Below are 11718 nucleotides of genomic sequence, written 5' to 3'. Positions count from 1 at the left end.
TTGAATGTCTTATGTAGATTTTTCAATTTCATTGTTCTGTATGGGACAATGACAATAAAAATATTGTATCGTATCGTATCGTATCGTACTGAGAGTTGCTTGGAGTTTGTTAAGAGAGAGCTTGTTAAGATCCTTTTCTGTTCTTGTATATAGTAACTTGAGGAAGTCTGCTGTAAATAATAAACACCTCTAAGTAACCAAGTTACTGGTAGCAGCGTTTTGTTCCTACTTCGTCCATCCTGTCTGCAACTGATTGCTTTCTGGAACTCTGCGTATGCTCTGCTAAGGTCCCGCAACAGGTCAAAGTTGGTGAAACACCAATAGCTCGAGTCCCTTCTGTTTGCAAGGAGCAAAGAGCTGCCCCAGAAGTGTGCCTGGGTTTGCATCTGATCCATCCACCCCTGCTGCATCCAGAGCCCAGGGGCTGCCAACTTGGCACCCTTCAGAGGCCGTTGGGACTCCCATCAGCCCAAGGTGGCATGGCCAACAGTCAGGGATGAGGAGAGTTGTAGTTCAGCAACAGCTGGAGGGCACCGCATTGGCCACCTCTGTGACCTAGGACCTGTGCAGAAGGCTTCTTCCCAGGCCAGCTGGGCTGGTGCCTGCAGCTCTTTATTTACATCCCTTTATCGCCAAGGATTTATTCTGGCCTTGAAAGGCACCTGTGCGGCTTTTGAGCTGGCGCTGCAAAGCAGGAAGGGTGGACCTGAACGTGTCTCTGTGCCCCTGCATGCAGCCCTGGCCTGTTATTTTGGCAAGGCTGAAAGGCCAAAGGGATCCTTTCATGGACTGTACCCCCTTGAGTCAGATCTGCTTCCCCCTCATTCCTACTGCCCTGGTCAGTGCTATCATCTCTCCTCAATCTTGTGTCCTCCAACATCAGGGTTCAAACAAGGTACCAATGATCTCCACTGGATTTTTTTTTTAGGCTTCCGTTTGAGAGGCAACGGAGGGCGCCTCAAACTGCTGCATTAGCAGCACCAGTGACTTCTCGGAGGTGCAGACCTGGACAGTAGAGGTCCTGGGCTGCCCAGATGAGAAGACCCCCCCCCCCAGCCTCACTGATGTGGTTCAAAGGAAAGCAGAGCAAGACGCTTGGCACCTCCTGGGCTGCAAGAGTTGATGGAAGGAGGCGTACAAGGCACCATCCAACTGTCTTAGGGACCCTGGATTTGTGAAAAACTTACTCCTAATCTTTCCTCCCTTCTTATCACACTGGATTATTTTACCAATGTCATAATAAGAGAGAGAGCAAATAAAAAGACGATCATGTTAGTTCATATGAAAAAGGGGGTGGTGATTCCAAAATCCAGAATTGGGCAACTTGGTTGTCACAAAATCTCAACCCAAATGCCACAAAAGAGTGACAAACCTCCAGGTTATATAGATCTCCTCATCAGGGCAAAATGTTACAGCTCCTACCTTAAGTAATATCTGGCCTGGAGAAAAACCCTTGCCATTATTTTGAGATATCGTAGGTTGGTCCAAATAAAGGGGCAGTAATTGCCCAATTGTGGATTTCTGGAGCAAAAACAAAGAGGCATGAAACTTTTAGGGGCCAGACAGAAGATAAAGCTCTCTGAGCCCTGCTCACCGAAAGCTCATTTTGCATGACACTGAATGGGTGAAGCAAAGACTACAAATGAGTGTTGCCTTTCTGGAGAATATAAAACAGTGCTGAAACAGATGGGAGGTGAACAGGGAGGCTTAAAATAAAATAATTAAACAAACAAATGTGGTGAAGAGAACCTTGGCCCTACATAAAAGCAACTTGTATAAGGTTACCAGACGTCCCCATTTCCCGGGGACAGTTCCCGGATTTACAAATCAGTCCCCATACAAAATCCATTGAAGGTGAAAAGTGTCCTCAGATTCATTGAAAAAAATCTGGTAACCTTAAACTTGTAGGTTCTGCTCTGGGATGGGGAATGGACTTCCTTTGCTTAACCCACACACACCTCATCCACCCTGCAGTGTAGCTCATATTTCAATCCCAGCACTGGCTAGGTAGCCTGGAGCTGGTGGCTTTATACCTTACAGGGCCATTGTGATTGTCAAAAATGAGGACAACTCCCCCCTCACCTCTATGAACCTGGCTTGAAACTTCTAAGAGCTTACTGGATCAGACCAATGGCCCATCTATTCAGCATCCTGGTTAGCCTCAGTGGCCAGAAGGGTCGTAGCTAGGGGATGGTGAGGGGGGCCCCACCAACGGGCGCAGGTGAGGGGGGGAGCGCAAAATCAGCTTTAAAATATGTCCATAAATATGTCTGTAAATAAAAATATTGATTATTGCCTCATAAGAAAAGGTTTTTAATAGAGGGTGAATTGAATGGAGGAGAGGCAGAAAGAAGAGCTAATTTGTCCGTGGCTGGGGGGCGCAATCTGGACCATTCTGCCAGGGGCACAAGATCACCTAGCTACGGCTCTGGTGGCCAGCCAGAAGCCACAATGGGAAGCCCACAAGCAGAATCTGAGCACAAGAACAATTCTTCCCTCCTGTGGTTTCCAGCAACTGGTATTGAGAAACATTCCTCTGGCTGACCACGGAGGCAGAGCAAAGGCATCTGGCATGAATTTGCCCAATCCTCTTTTAAAGCCTTTCAAGTTAGTGGCCATCTCTGCCTCTTGTGGGAGGGAGTTCCACAGTTAAACTGTAGGAAAAAACTGTAATTTCAAAAATGTGCATCGGTAGCTATTGGGGGCTGCGCCAAAGATACCCGGAACAGCCTGGCTGCCATTGCTGGATGAGCCCAGCATTCCGTTCCTCGCAGTGCCAAAGGGAATCAACTGCCCCCACTCCCCACAAATGGGACCCGGGCATATATTGCCCCTTCTCCCGGAGGAAGAATGTACGAGTGGCAACGTGGACAGCTTCGGCCTCCGTGAGCGGGGGGGGGGGGGGGACAGCAACTCGGGAGCCCCTTTTAAAGCCATCGACGTCGGTGCCCGCCATCGCCACGTCTTCCGGCAGCGAATCCCACCGCTTCACGATGTGCTGCTGCAGGAATTAGTCCCCTGCCCTTCCTAGATGCGCGACCATTCAGCTTCACGCATCTTAAGGCATTCCGACGAGACGGGGACGGGAGACGCGGGCTCGGAAACGTGCCTGCCGCAGCAGCTGCTCCTGAGGGGGCGTGGCTCCGACACCGGAACGCGGCGCGGCGCTCGGATTGGGCAGCTTCTGAGCCGCCCCGCCCCGAGCCGCCTGATGGGGGCGTGGCCGAAGTGACCTGCCACGCCCCCTCCTGCATCGACCCGGGCAGCCGGTAGGCAGCGCTGCGCTCGGATTGGTCAGTTTCTGAGCCGAGCCTGCCAATGGCCGCCGCCGCCGCCGCCGCGTTAGGCCGTCCTTCTTGGCCCTCGGCGGCCGCCGTCCCTGTCCTGCCTCGGCGGCGGCAGCAGCGGCCCGGACATGGCGGCCTGAGGCGGCTGCGGAGGAGCTGCTCCTGGGGCGGGAGGCGGGCGAAGAGGTGAGGCCGCTGCCGCCCGGGACGGCGCGACCCTTCCCGCCGCCCTAGCCGCTGGGGGTGGCGTGTCAGGGCGGGCCCTGTGCACGTGTGAACAGAACACCCGTGTTGGGCTTGGTCGAGTCAGGGCAGAAAGTCCCGCGTTCCGGTTCCCGAGCATCTCCGGTCAGGAGGGAAACCAGTCGGGCCGTGTAGGCCAGACTCCCCAGCTTAGCGCCCTGCTGGTGGGGCTTGTGGTCCAGCAACGTCTGGCGGGCGCCCGGTGGGAGAAAATAGAAGCGGGTCAGTGAGGGGTAAATAAGGGCGCCGACGGAGCTGCATTTATTGCCGTTTTCTGGATGTGCTTCATAGATCTTTCAGCCTATGTACATGGCTTTAATTTTATTAATGCTTAATTATTATTATTTTATTCCCCAACCTCTGTGTTTTATATGTTACTATTTTAGCTGCAAGCTGCCTTGAATCCCTGTCGGGGGAAAATGCATAAATAAATATAATGATAATAAATAAGGTCCCTTCCTGTAGTCCTCTGCGCTGTGGATTTATAGGGTTCCCCTGCATTGTTAACTGAGAAGGGTACTTTTGAACATGATTACAAACGATGAATTGGTGTTGTTGAATTCTCGTATAGGTCTGTGGTGTTTCTTCCTTTCTCCTGCTCCCCAGTTAAAGTCAATGGAGGCCTGGCCCATTAGGGAGTGGGCCATCAACCTCTGAAGACCTTAATTGGCACCCTCAAAAAGCAGTAGCAGACTCTGAGCCTTCATTAAAAATATAAAAGAAGTCTCTAGCCCTTCTAGAAAGAAAGTTATGAAGCATAATGTGAACTTTTTAAAGCAGGTTATGTTAAATGATTAGCCTGGCTGTTCCTGTCAGTGATTTTAGCCAATGAGTGAAATCAGAGCTGTGATTGATAAGTGAGTTGTTTGGACACTACATAATGGGGATTGCTGGGATTCCAACAGGGCCATATTTATAAAGGAGTAGTTGGAGCAATTGCACAAATGAAAGGCCCCAGACTCTGAGCTTTCATTTTAAAAAAGGAAGTCTCTAGCTCTTCTAGAAACAAAGTTGTGAAGCATAACGTGTGGACCTCCTGTTGCAGGAAAACCATGAGTGACATCCGCCACTCGCTGCTCCGCCGGGATGCCCTGAGCGCCGCCAAGGAAGTGCTCTACCACTTGGACATCTACTTCAGCAGCCAGCTGCAGAACGTGCCGCTCCCCATTGTGGACAAAGGCCCCATCGAGCTTCTGGAGGAGTTCATCTTCCAGGTTCCCAAGGAGCGCAACTCCCCACCTAAAGTAGGTTGTTGGACATCAAGCCCCATCAAGGGCCACGTAGCCAACATTCCTCCTCTCCATCTGGGGCCTCATATTTGCCTTTGGGAGCCACCCTTGAGGAAATCTCTCTGCCCTCCCATGTGGGGCGGGAGTCTGATTAGAAAAGTGGTGGGGAACATCTAGGCCTGCAAACTCTGCTTGAGGTCAAGCAAGGTCACAAAGGTGAAATCAGGTGATTGACAGGTGTGCAACCTGCTCATCTGTCAAAGTACCTTGCAGGGGATGGGGATGAGGGAGCTCAACATCTGTCCTGCTGGCTGGATTCTGTTTTTTTTTTAATTTTATTTAAAAAAATAATTGTATAGTGCTATATCATAAAAAGATAGCCAGTGCCATTGCTGAGGGGGGCCTCATTGAGATGGAGAGGGCACAATTTGTTACTCTTCAAGGTTTCTTGTTTGTCAGTCAGACTAGCTAGGTCATTGAGCTGACTGAGTAGCTCCAAGGTTATTCTGTGAAAATCGGATAGGGAAGATTTCATGCTGTGGCCCTCCAGGTATTTTGGATGACATCTCCCATAATCCCTGGCCATCCAGAGAGATCCCGGAATTACCGGCCAGCTATCTTAACATTTGTCCCAGGAAAACTGGTGGGTAGTATTTTTAAAACATGAAATAGCCAAACAAATGTCTTTGGTCAACATACACATATGAAAACAGTCTTCTTGTTTTCTTTGATGCTATAATGCCAGCCTGGGTAATGATTGGGATGTGGTTGGAAAGGTCCCTCCTGCGGGGGGGGGTGTGCTTTGGCCTTGGCTCATAGATGGCCCCTCTTTTCTTTCTCTTTCTTTCAGAGGCTGAACTCACTGCAGGAGCTTCAGTTACTGGAGATCATGTGCAATTATTTCCAGGAGCAAAGCAAGGACTCTGTCCGGCAGATCCTTTTCTCCTCCCTTTTCAGCCCGCAAGGGAATAAGACAGATGACAGCAGAATGGCCTTGCTGGGGAAACTCGTCTCGATGGCAGTAGCTGTGTGCAGAGTGCCTGTCCTGGAATGTGCAGCTTCATGGCTGCAGGTGAGAGTTTACCCCAGGGGCAGAGGAGCTTCCAGGCAGCCTCCCATCCAGGCAGCGACCAGACCTAGACCTTCTTCACTTCAGCAAGGGGGCTGCTTTTCCACCTGCTTGGGGGGGGGGCATCAGATTGGGCAGGACTGAATTGTACCCCACCCTGCTGGTGTATATGCAGAAACAGGAGATAGAATGGCCTGTTTGTCCAGGTCACATCTTTCTCAGCTCTTGTAAAGCTACAAATCCTCTTTGAAGGACCAGTGCTCTTATTCCGTGAGAAGTAGGCTCATTCAGGAGCCTTTGGGGGCTGCGGATCCTTTAGCTCTTCATCTTCAAGGCTATCAACAAGCTCGGGTCACAGCCTGCATCACTCCCACCGGCGCCTTCATGCAGCATCCTACGTTTTGCTGGAGCCAGGCTGTGTGTGGCTTCGTTGGCACTGCTCCCCCCGTTTCTTGTGGTGGCTAATCGTGCGTCTCTTTTGCAGCGGACGCCAGCAATCTACTGCGTGCGGCTGGCCCAAGCCCTGGTTGATGACTACTGCAGTCTAGTGCCAGGCTCCGTCCAGACCCTGAAGCAGATCTTCAGTGCCAGCCCTCGCTTCTGCTGCCAATTCATCACATCGGTCACCATGCTGTACGACATGTCGTCAGGTAAGTTCCTCCAAGTTCCTGAAGCTGCCCAGTGCCATTTGGGAAGGCACAAGACACGATACACGAAGATGTGTCATGTTCCACACATCCGGATGTTAAGGTTGCAACAGAGTGTGGTGGCCTGAATCGGTGTGTGTGCAACTTTACTCCAGGGCAGGGCCAGAGACTACGATGTGTATGACTGACTCTCCAGGTATTTTCAGTGCTGCTTTGTAGTCAGCTTCCTCTTCCCCTTGGCTTGGTATGTGTGATGGATTCTTGTTATAGCTCTCTCGTTTTTAAGCTCTCTGCCATTTAGATTTTATCTCCTTGAGTTTTGTTCTTGGTAGTGCAGTTGCTGTGTTTATGGGTTCTAAATGTTGTGAGCTGCCTTGGCCCTTTTGTCGAAAGGTGGGATACAGTTGTTTTAAATAATCTACTATCTATTTTGGAAAGCTGTTGTTTGTTCGCAGTGCATTCGGATGTTTCTTTAGATATCGGAACCAAATTTTACATGAGACCAAGGGGCAGGTTTTTGTGTTTGTTTGGATACAATGAGACATCATTTTGAATCCAGATGGCAGACTGAACCTTTGAAAGCTGCACTGATCTTTTGGGTTCCTTCGGATTCCCAGCCTATGCTGGGAGGCTGCTGGTTCTAAAATAAACATGAAAACACTTGAGCCACAATGTTGGGAAGAGACAGAGACGGGAACTCCAGGCTGCCTGGCCCCCCTGCCCTTGATCTGCTGCATCCCCCTTTCTAAGCAGCCTGATGCCCACATTTGGGTGTGGAAGGCTCTGGTTCCAGGGCCAAGCATTGGCAAGCCCCAGGTGCAATTTCTCCTCGATTTCTATGGTCTCCAAAGCTGGCTTCCCCTTCTTTTCCAGATGATCTCATCCCGCCTCCAGACCTGCTGGAAATGGTCGTGTCTTGGATCTTCGAGGACCCCCGCTTGATCCTCATCACCTTCCTAAACACGCCAATCGCGGCCAGCCTGCCCATTGGGTTCTTGGAGCTCACGCCGCTCAGCGGCCTGATCCGCTGGTGCGTGAAAGCTCCGCTGGCTTACAAACGGAGGAAGCCCCCCATCTCCAACGGCCACCCGGGGGGAAAGCTTGCCAAGGACCCGGCTGCCATCTTGGACCAGGGCTGCCAGCCCTTGTACTCCAAGCTGCATCTCAGCGTCCTCCAGGTCCTGATAATGCTTCAGGGGCACCTGACGGAGAAGAACCTGTACGGGCGCCTGGGGCTGGTGCCCTTCGACCACGTGGTGGCTCTCGTGGAGGAGATGAGCAGGCTCTCCGATGAACTCAACCCCCTCAACGCCACCAAGGAGACCGAGCTGGCTCTCGACCGGCTGGCCCAGGCCTTGCAAGTGGCCATGGCGTCTGGAGCGCTGCTGTGCACGAGAGGTAGGCGCTGGGGGCAACCACCAGTGAGCCCATGCAAGCCAGCAGAAGACTGTGCTGAGGCAAGGCGGGGGGTGCGGGGAAGTAGCAGGGAGGTGGGGAGGAGACTTTGGGCATGAGAGGAGCTGAACAGAGAGATAATAAAAACTGCCTAGGCCGGGTCAGAGTGTTTGTCCATGTGGGCCAGAATTGCCTACTACAGACTTTCCCAGCGTGGTTCCTTCCAGATATTGCTGGGCTCCAACTTCTTCCTCTGCCACCATCCCAAGGTGGCTGGGAATCTAAATATCCATATGTGTGTGATGGTGGGTAACATTTGGGGCACACTTGACCATCTCTCAGCTCCCTGCCCCAATCCCTCCCAAGTGCCCAGGGAGCAGAATGCCATCTGGCTGGGACTCACTCCTGCTGGAGGAAAGGAAGAATCATCCCCTCCCCTCACCCCTTGAAGAGGTTTTTAATTGCCTGGGTGCTCGGAAGTGGGTAGGAATGTGCAGGCACCGTCATTTTTACAGCTGTCATTTTAACAATTGCATCTTGTGTGTAGTTTTGTTGGGCTTTATGTTGTTAGCTGCCCTGGACACCATTTGGGGAGGAAGGGCAGGCTACACATTTTGATAGTAAAGAAATACAGTGGACCCCCTGGATATGAACTTAATTCATTCCGGGGGTCCGTACGTACCCCGAAATGTCCGCATCTAGAGGCACTGCTTCTGTGCACACGCGCGGGACTCAGCCCGGAAGTATACACTTCAGGTTTGCCGCATTTGCAACCCGAAAGTTACGTTACCCGAAGGTAACATAATCCGAGAGTCCACTGTACTGTAAAAGTGGATCCCAGCCAGCAACACACCTGCTTCCTCTTCTGCTGATTTATCAGGATTGGGACCAAACATCAGGGGGTCCTGCTCGCTGTTTGACAGCTGACCGGCCTTTGTGGCTCTCCCTAGTGCTCTTGCTCCCCAATTCTCCTAATCTCTCCTCCTCCTCATTCAGGACAGGAATGTGAATTTCCAGACATGCCTCTCCTGACAGTGGAATCAGACTCCCATGGAAGAACTTCTTTCTTGGAGGTTTTTAAACAGAGGTCGAACCTATCAAGGATTCTTTAGTTGTGATTCTGCTTTGCATAGGGTTGGAAGAGGTGATCTTTTGGGTCCCTCTCAACCCTATGATTCTGCCACAACAGTTCCACAAATCACTTCTCCAGGGTTGCCGTGTTACTGAAGAGCAGCTCTCCACATGGGTCTGGGGTGGAGAAGCTGAGCGAGAGTTCAGGGCCGCCGCCCCCCCCCCCAGGAGAGAGCTTTCCCCTTTGTCTTGCTGTTTCCACCTCCATTTTTTTTCTGTTCTCTCCTTCCAGAGGATCTGCGGACGGTGTGCGCCAGACTGCCACACAACAAGTAAGTCAGTGCTCTGTGTTTACAATGGAACTGAAACCGCTGTGCCCATCCTAGAAGTATTGTCCAAGAGATACCCACAAAAGCAGAAAAGTGTAGATTGGCAAGCTGTGCTTCCACAGGAAAGTGAAAATGACAAAAGTGCGGTGCAGCCAACTCTTTCTCCCCCCCACCTTACTGTCTGTCTGTGACAAGGACAGCCGGGACTCCGTGCCACCCTGCTGGCAGTCCATATCAACCCCTGCTTTGCAAATGGCTTGCTTCATTCTAATGGTTCAAGGACACCGCTGTGGGTGCTTGAGTCTTATCTCTGTACATGAAAACTGGGCCATTTTTAGCTGCTTACATAGCCATGGACTGGGTGGAAGTCCTTCCGTTGTGCCCAGTGTTACGTTTGCCAGGAGAGTCAAAGGTTTTTCTCCCTCTCTCCTAAATTAACACTGGAACTCGGGGACATCCAGTGAAGCTGAATGTTGGAATGTTCAGGGCAGATCAAAGGAGAGTCGTCCTTCACGCAGCACAGATTTAAACTGCGGAACTCCCTCCAACAGGAGGCAGGGATGGCTGCCAACCTTGCTGGCTTTAAAAGCAGATTAGGCAAATTCCTAGAGAACAGGGCTCTTATTGGCTACTCGTCACAATAGCTTGGCTCTTCGGAGACAGCAGGGCTTCTGAATACCAGTTGTTGGAAACCCCAGGAGTGGAGAGGGTTCTTGTGCACAAATCCTGCTTACCAGGTTTCCCATCTGGTTGGCCACAGTGAGATCAGGATGCTGGACTACAGGGGCCGTGGGCCTGATCCAGTAGGCACTGCTTCATGTCGCTGTAGAATCCTGCTCCTCAGCAGGCCAGCTGCCTTCACCCACAATTGTCTCTCTGCTTCTTCTTCCTGCAGCCTGCTCCAGCTGGTGATCTCGGGTCCAGTCCAGCAGCCCACCCACGCTGCTTTGCCCCCTGGGTTTTACCCCCCCATCCACACACCCCCTCTGGGGTATCCCACCCATGCAGCCCACCCAGCAATGCCAGCTCACCCCGCTCTCCCAGCTCACCCCGTACAGACATTCATTCCAGGCATGGCGTTTCCTTATCGGCCGATCCGCTAAAGAAACTGGACTTCTCCTCTCTTCAGGGAAAGAGTGTTTTCCACCCATTACAGAGAGAACCAACCGTTACTTTTTGCTGGGGGTGGGCAGGGTAGGGCTGTGCAATTCCTCCTCCAGGAGAGACCTTGAAGGCCCTGGGCGTTAAGATGCACAGGGGGCTGGTAGTTGTTTATTTTAAAGAAATAATCTTGTATGAATGAGGAGGAGACGCCAATCTGACTGGAACAAATGGGATCTTTCTTTTTTACTGTCAACCCAGTATGACGGTTTTACGCAGGAGGGTAAATGTCATGATCTGGTATTTCACTCAGAACATCTGTTTGCAACTCCTTCCTCCCATCCACCCCCCTCAAGTGACGAAGTTTGACTGGTTCTTATGCAAGAGAGCCTGGAGAGAACAGCCCCACTGTGTTTTGTAAGCTGTTTTCTTGGGGTCCTTTTTATGTGAATATGTATGATTTCAGTGCAAGTACATTTTTTTAAAAAAAAAAAGAATTGCAGATTTTTTTGCTTCAAAGTTAGCAGTCTGCGGCATTTTCTGTAAAAGCAACAACAAAAAAGCAATGATAACTGGCCTTCAATTTCTTTCTCTTACATTATTCAACATGTCTGCAGCTGGTTAGGTGAAACTTGAACCCTCATTGCTCTGTTGCCCTGGTTGGTATCTTTCACAGGGTGAATTTGGGTGAAATATTTTTTTAAGAAATATGTCCATCTAACAAATTTCACATGTTTTAAAGCAGAAACTAAATCACATCTTAAAACTGTGTGATATTTAATCTTAAATTAACTTCAGACGTTGCTGCTAAGGGGATGTTCAAATCAAGGCAGGTAGGAATGCATTTTTATTTAAAGCATTTTTATCCTGCTCTTCAGCAGAAAAAGACTCACAGAGCAACTTACAAATGTCAGTGATAAGATAGTCCCTGGCCTCAGGCTTGCAATCTAAAACACATGGCACAAAAGGAGAAGGTATTGGTTGCAATCTAAAACACATGGCACAAAAGGAAAAAGTATTGGTTGGGTGGAGGAAAAAAAGAAAACTCAGGCGCTAATTCTTTGTTATAGATTTCTTGTAATGACAAGCTGGAATACATCAAAGAGAGGAGCTCGAAGTTGCTGGTCTTTCAGCAGAGCTGATGAAGAGGCTCCGCAGCCCTGTTTCCCTCCCTCCCTGATAGCTGCTGATGGGGGGGTCTTGGTCTAGTCCACTATGAAATGGGGGTGGGGATGGGAATTGTCTCCTGGGGTTTAGAGAAGACATACACAGACCTGCTTTGGACCCTAGGAACTACACACAAGTGCCAACATGTTAATTCGGATCTATTTCAGGAGCTGAATGGTC

The 11718-nt window shown here is 50.5% G+C and overlaps 1 protein-coding gene across 1 annotated transcript; it reads left to right on the top strand.

Annotated features, from left to right (window-relative positions):
* The first annotated feature begins 3309 nt into the window (after window positions 1-3309).
* Window positions 3310-11140, top strand: INTS15 (integrator complex subunit 15). The gene is made up of 7 exons (XM_080981579.1): window positions 3310-3473; window positions 4576-4774; window positions 5610-5831; window positions 6313-6478; window positions 7349-7873; window positions 9234-9273; window positions 10166-11140. The coding sequence occupies exons 1-7, from the start codon at window positions 3319-3321 to the stop codon at window positions 10371-10373; spliced, it is 1515 nt and encodes a 504-aa protein (XP_080837705.1). The 5' UTR covers window positions 3310-3318; the 3' UTR covers window positions 10374-11140.
* The last annotated feature ends 578 nt before the right edge of the window (window positions 11141-11718 follow it).

This window comes from Podarcis pityusensis (genome assembly GCF_964106645.2).
Source record: "Podarcis pityusensis genome assembly, chromosome: 14".
Classification (NCBI taxonomy): Eukaryota; Metazoa; Chordata; class Lepidosauria; order Squamata; family Lacertidae; genus Podarcis; species Podarcis pityusensis.
This window is presented reverse-complemented; position numbering and strand designations above follow the sequence as displayed.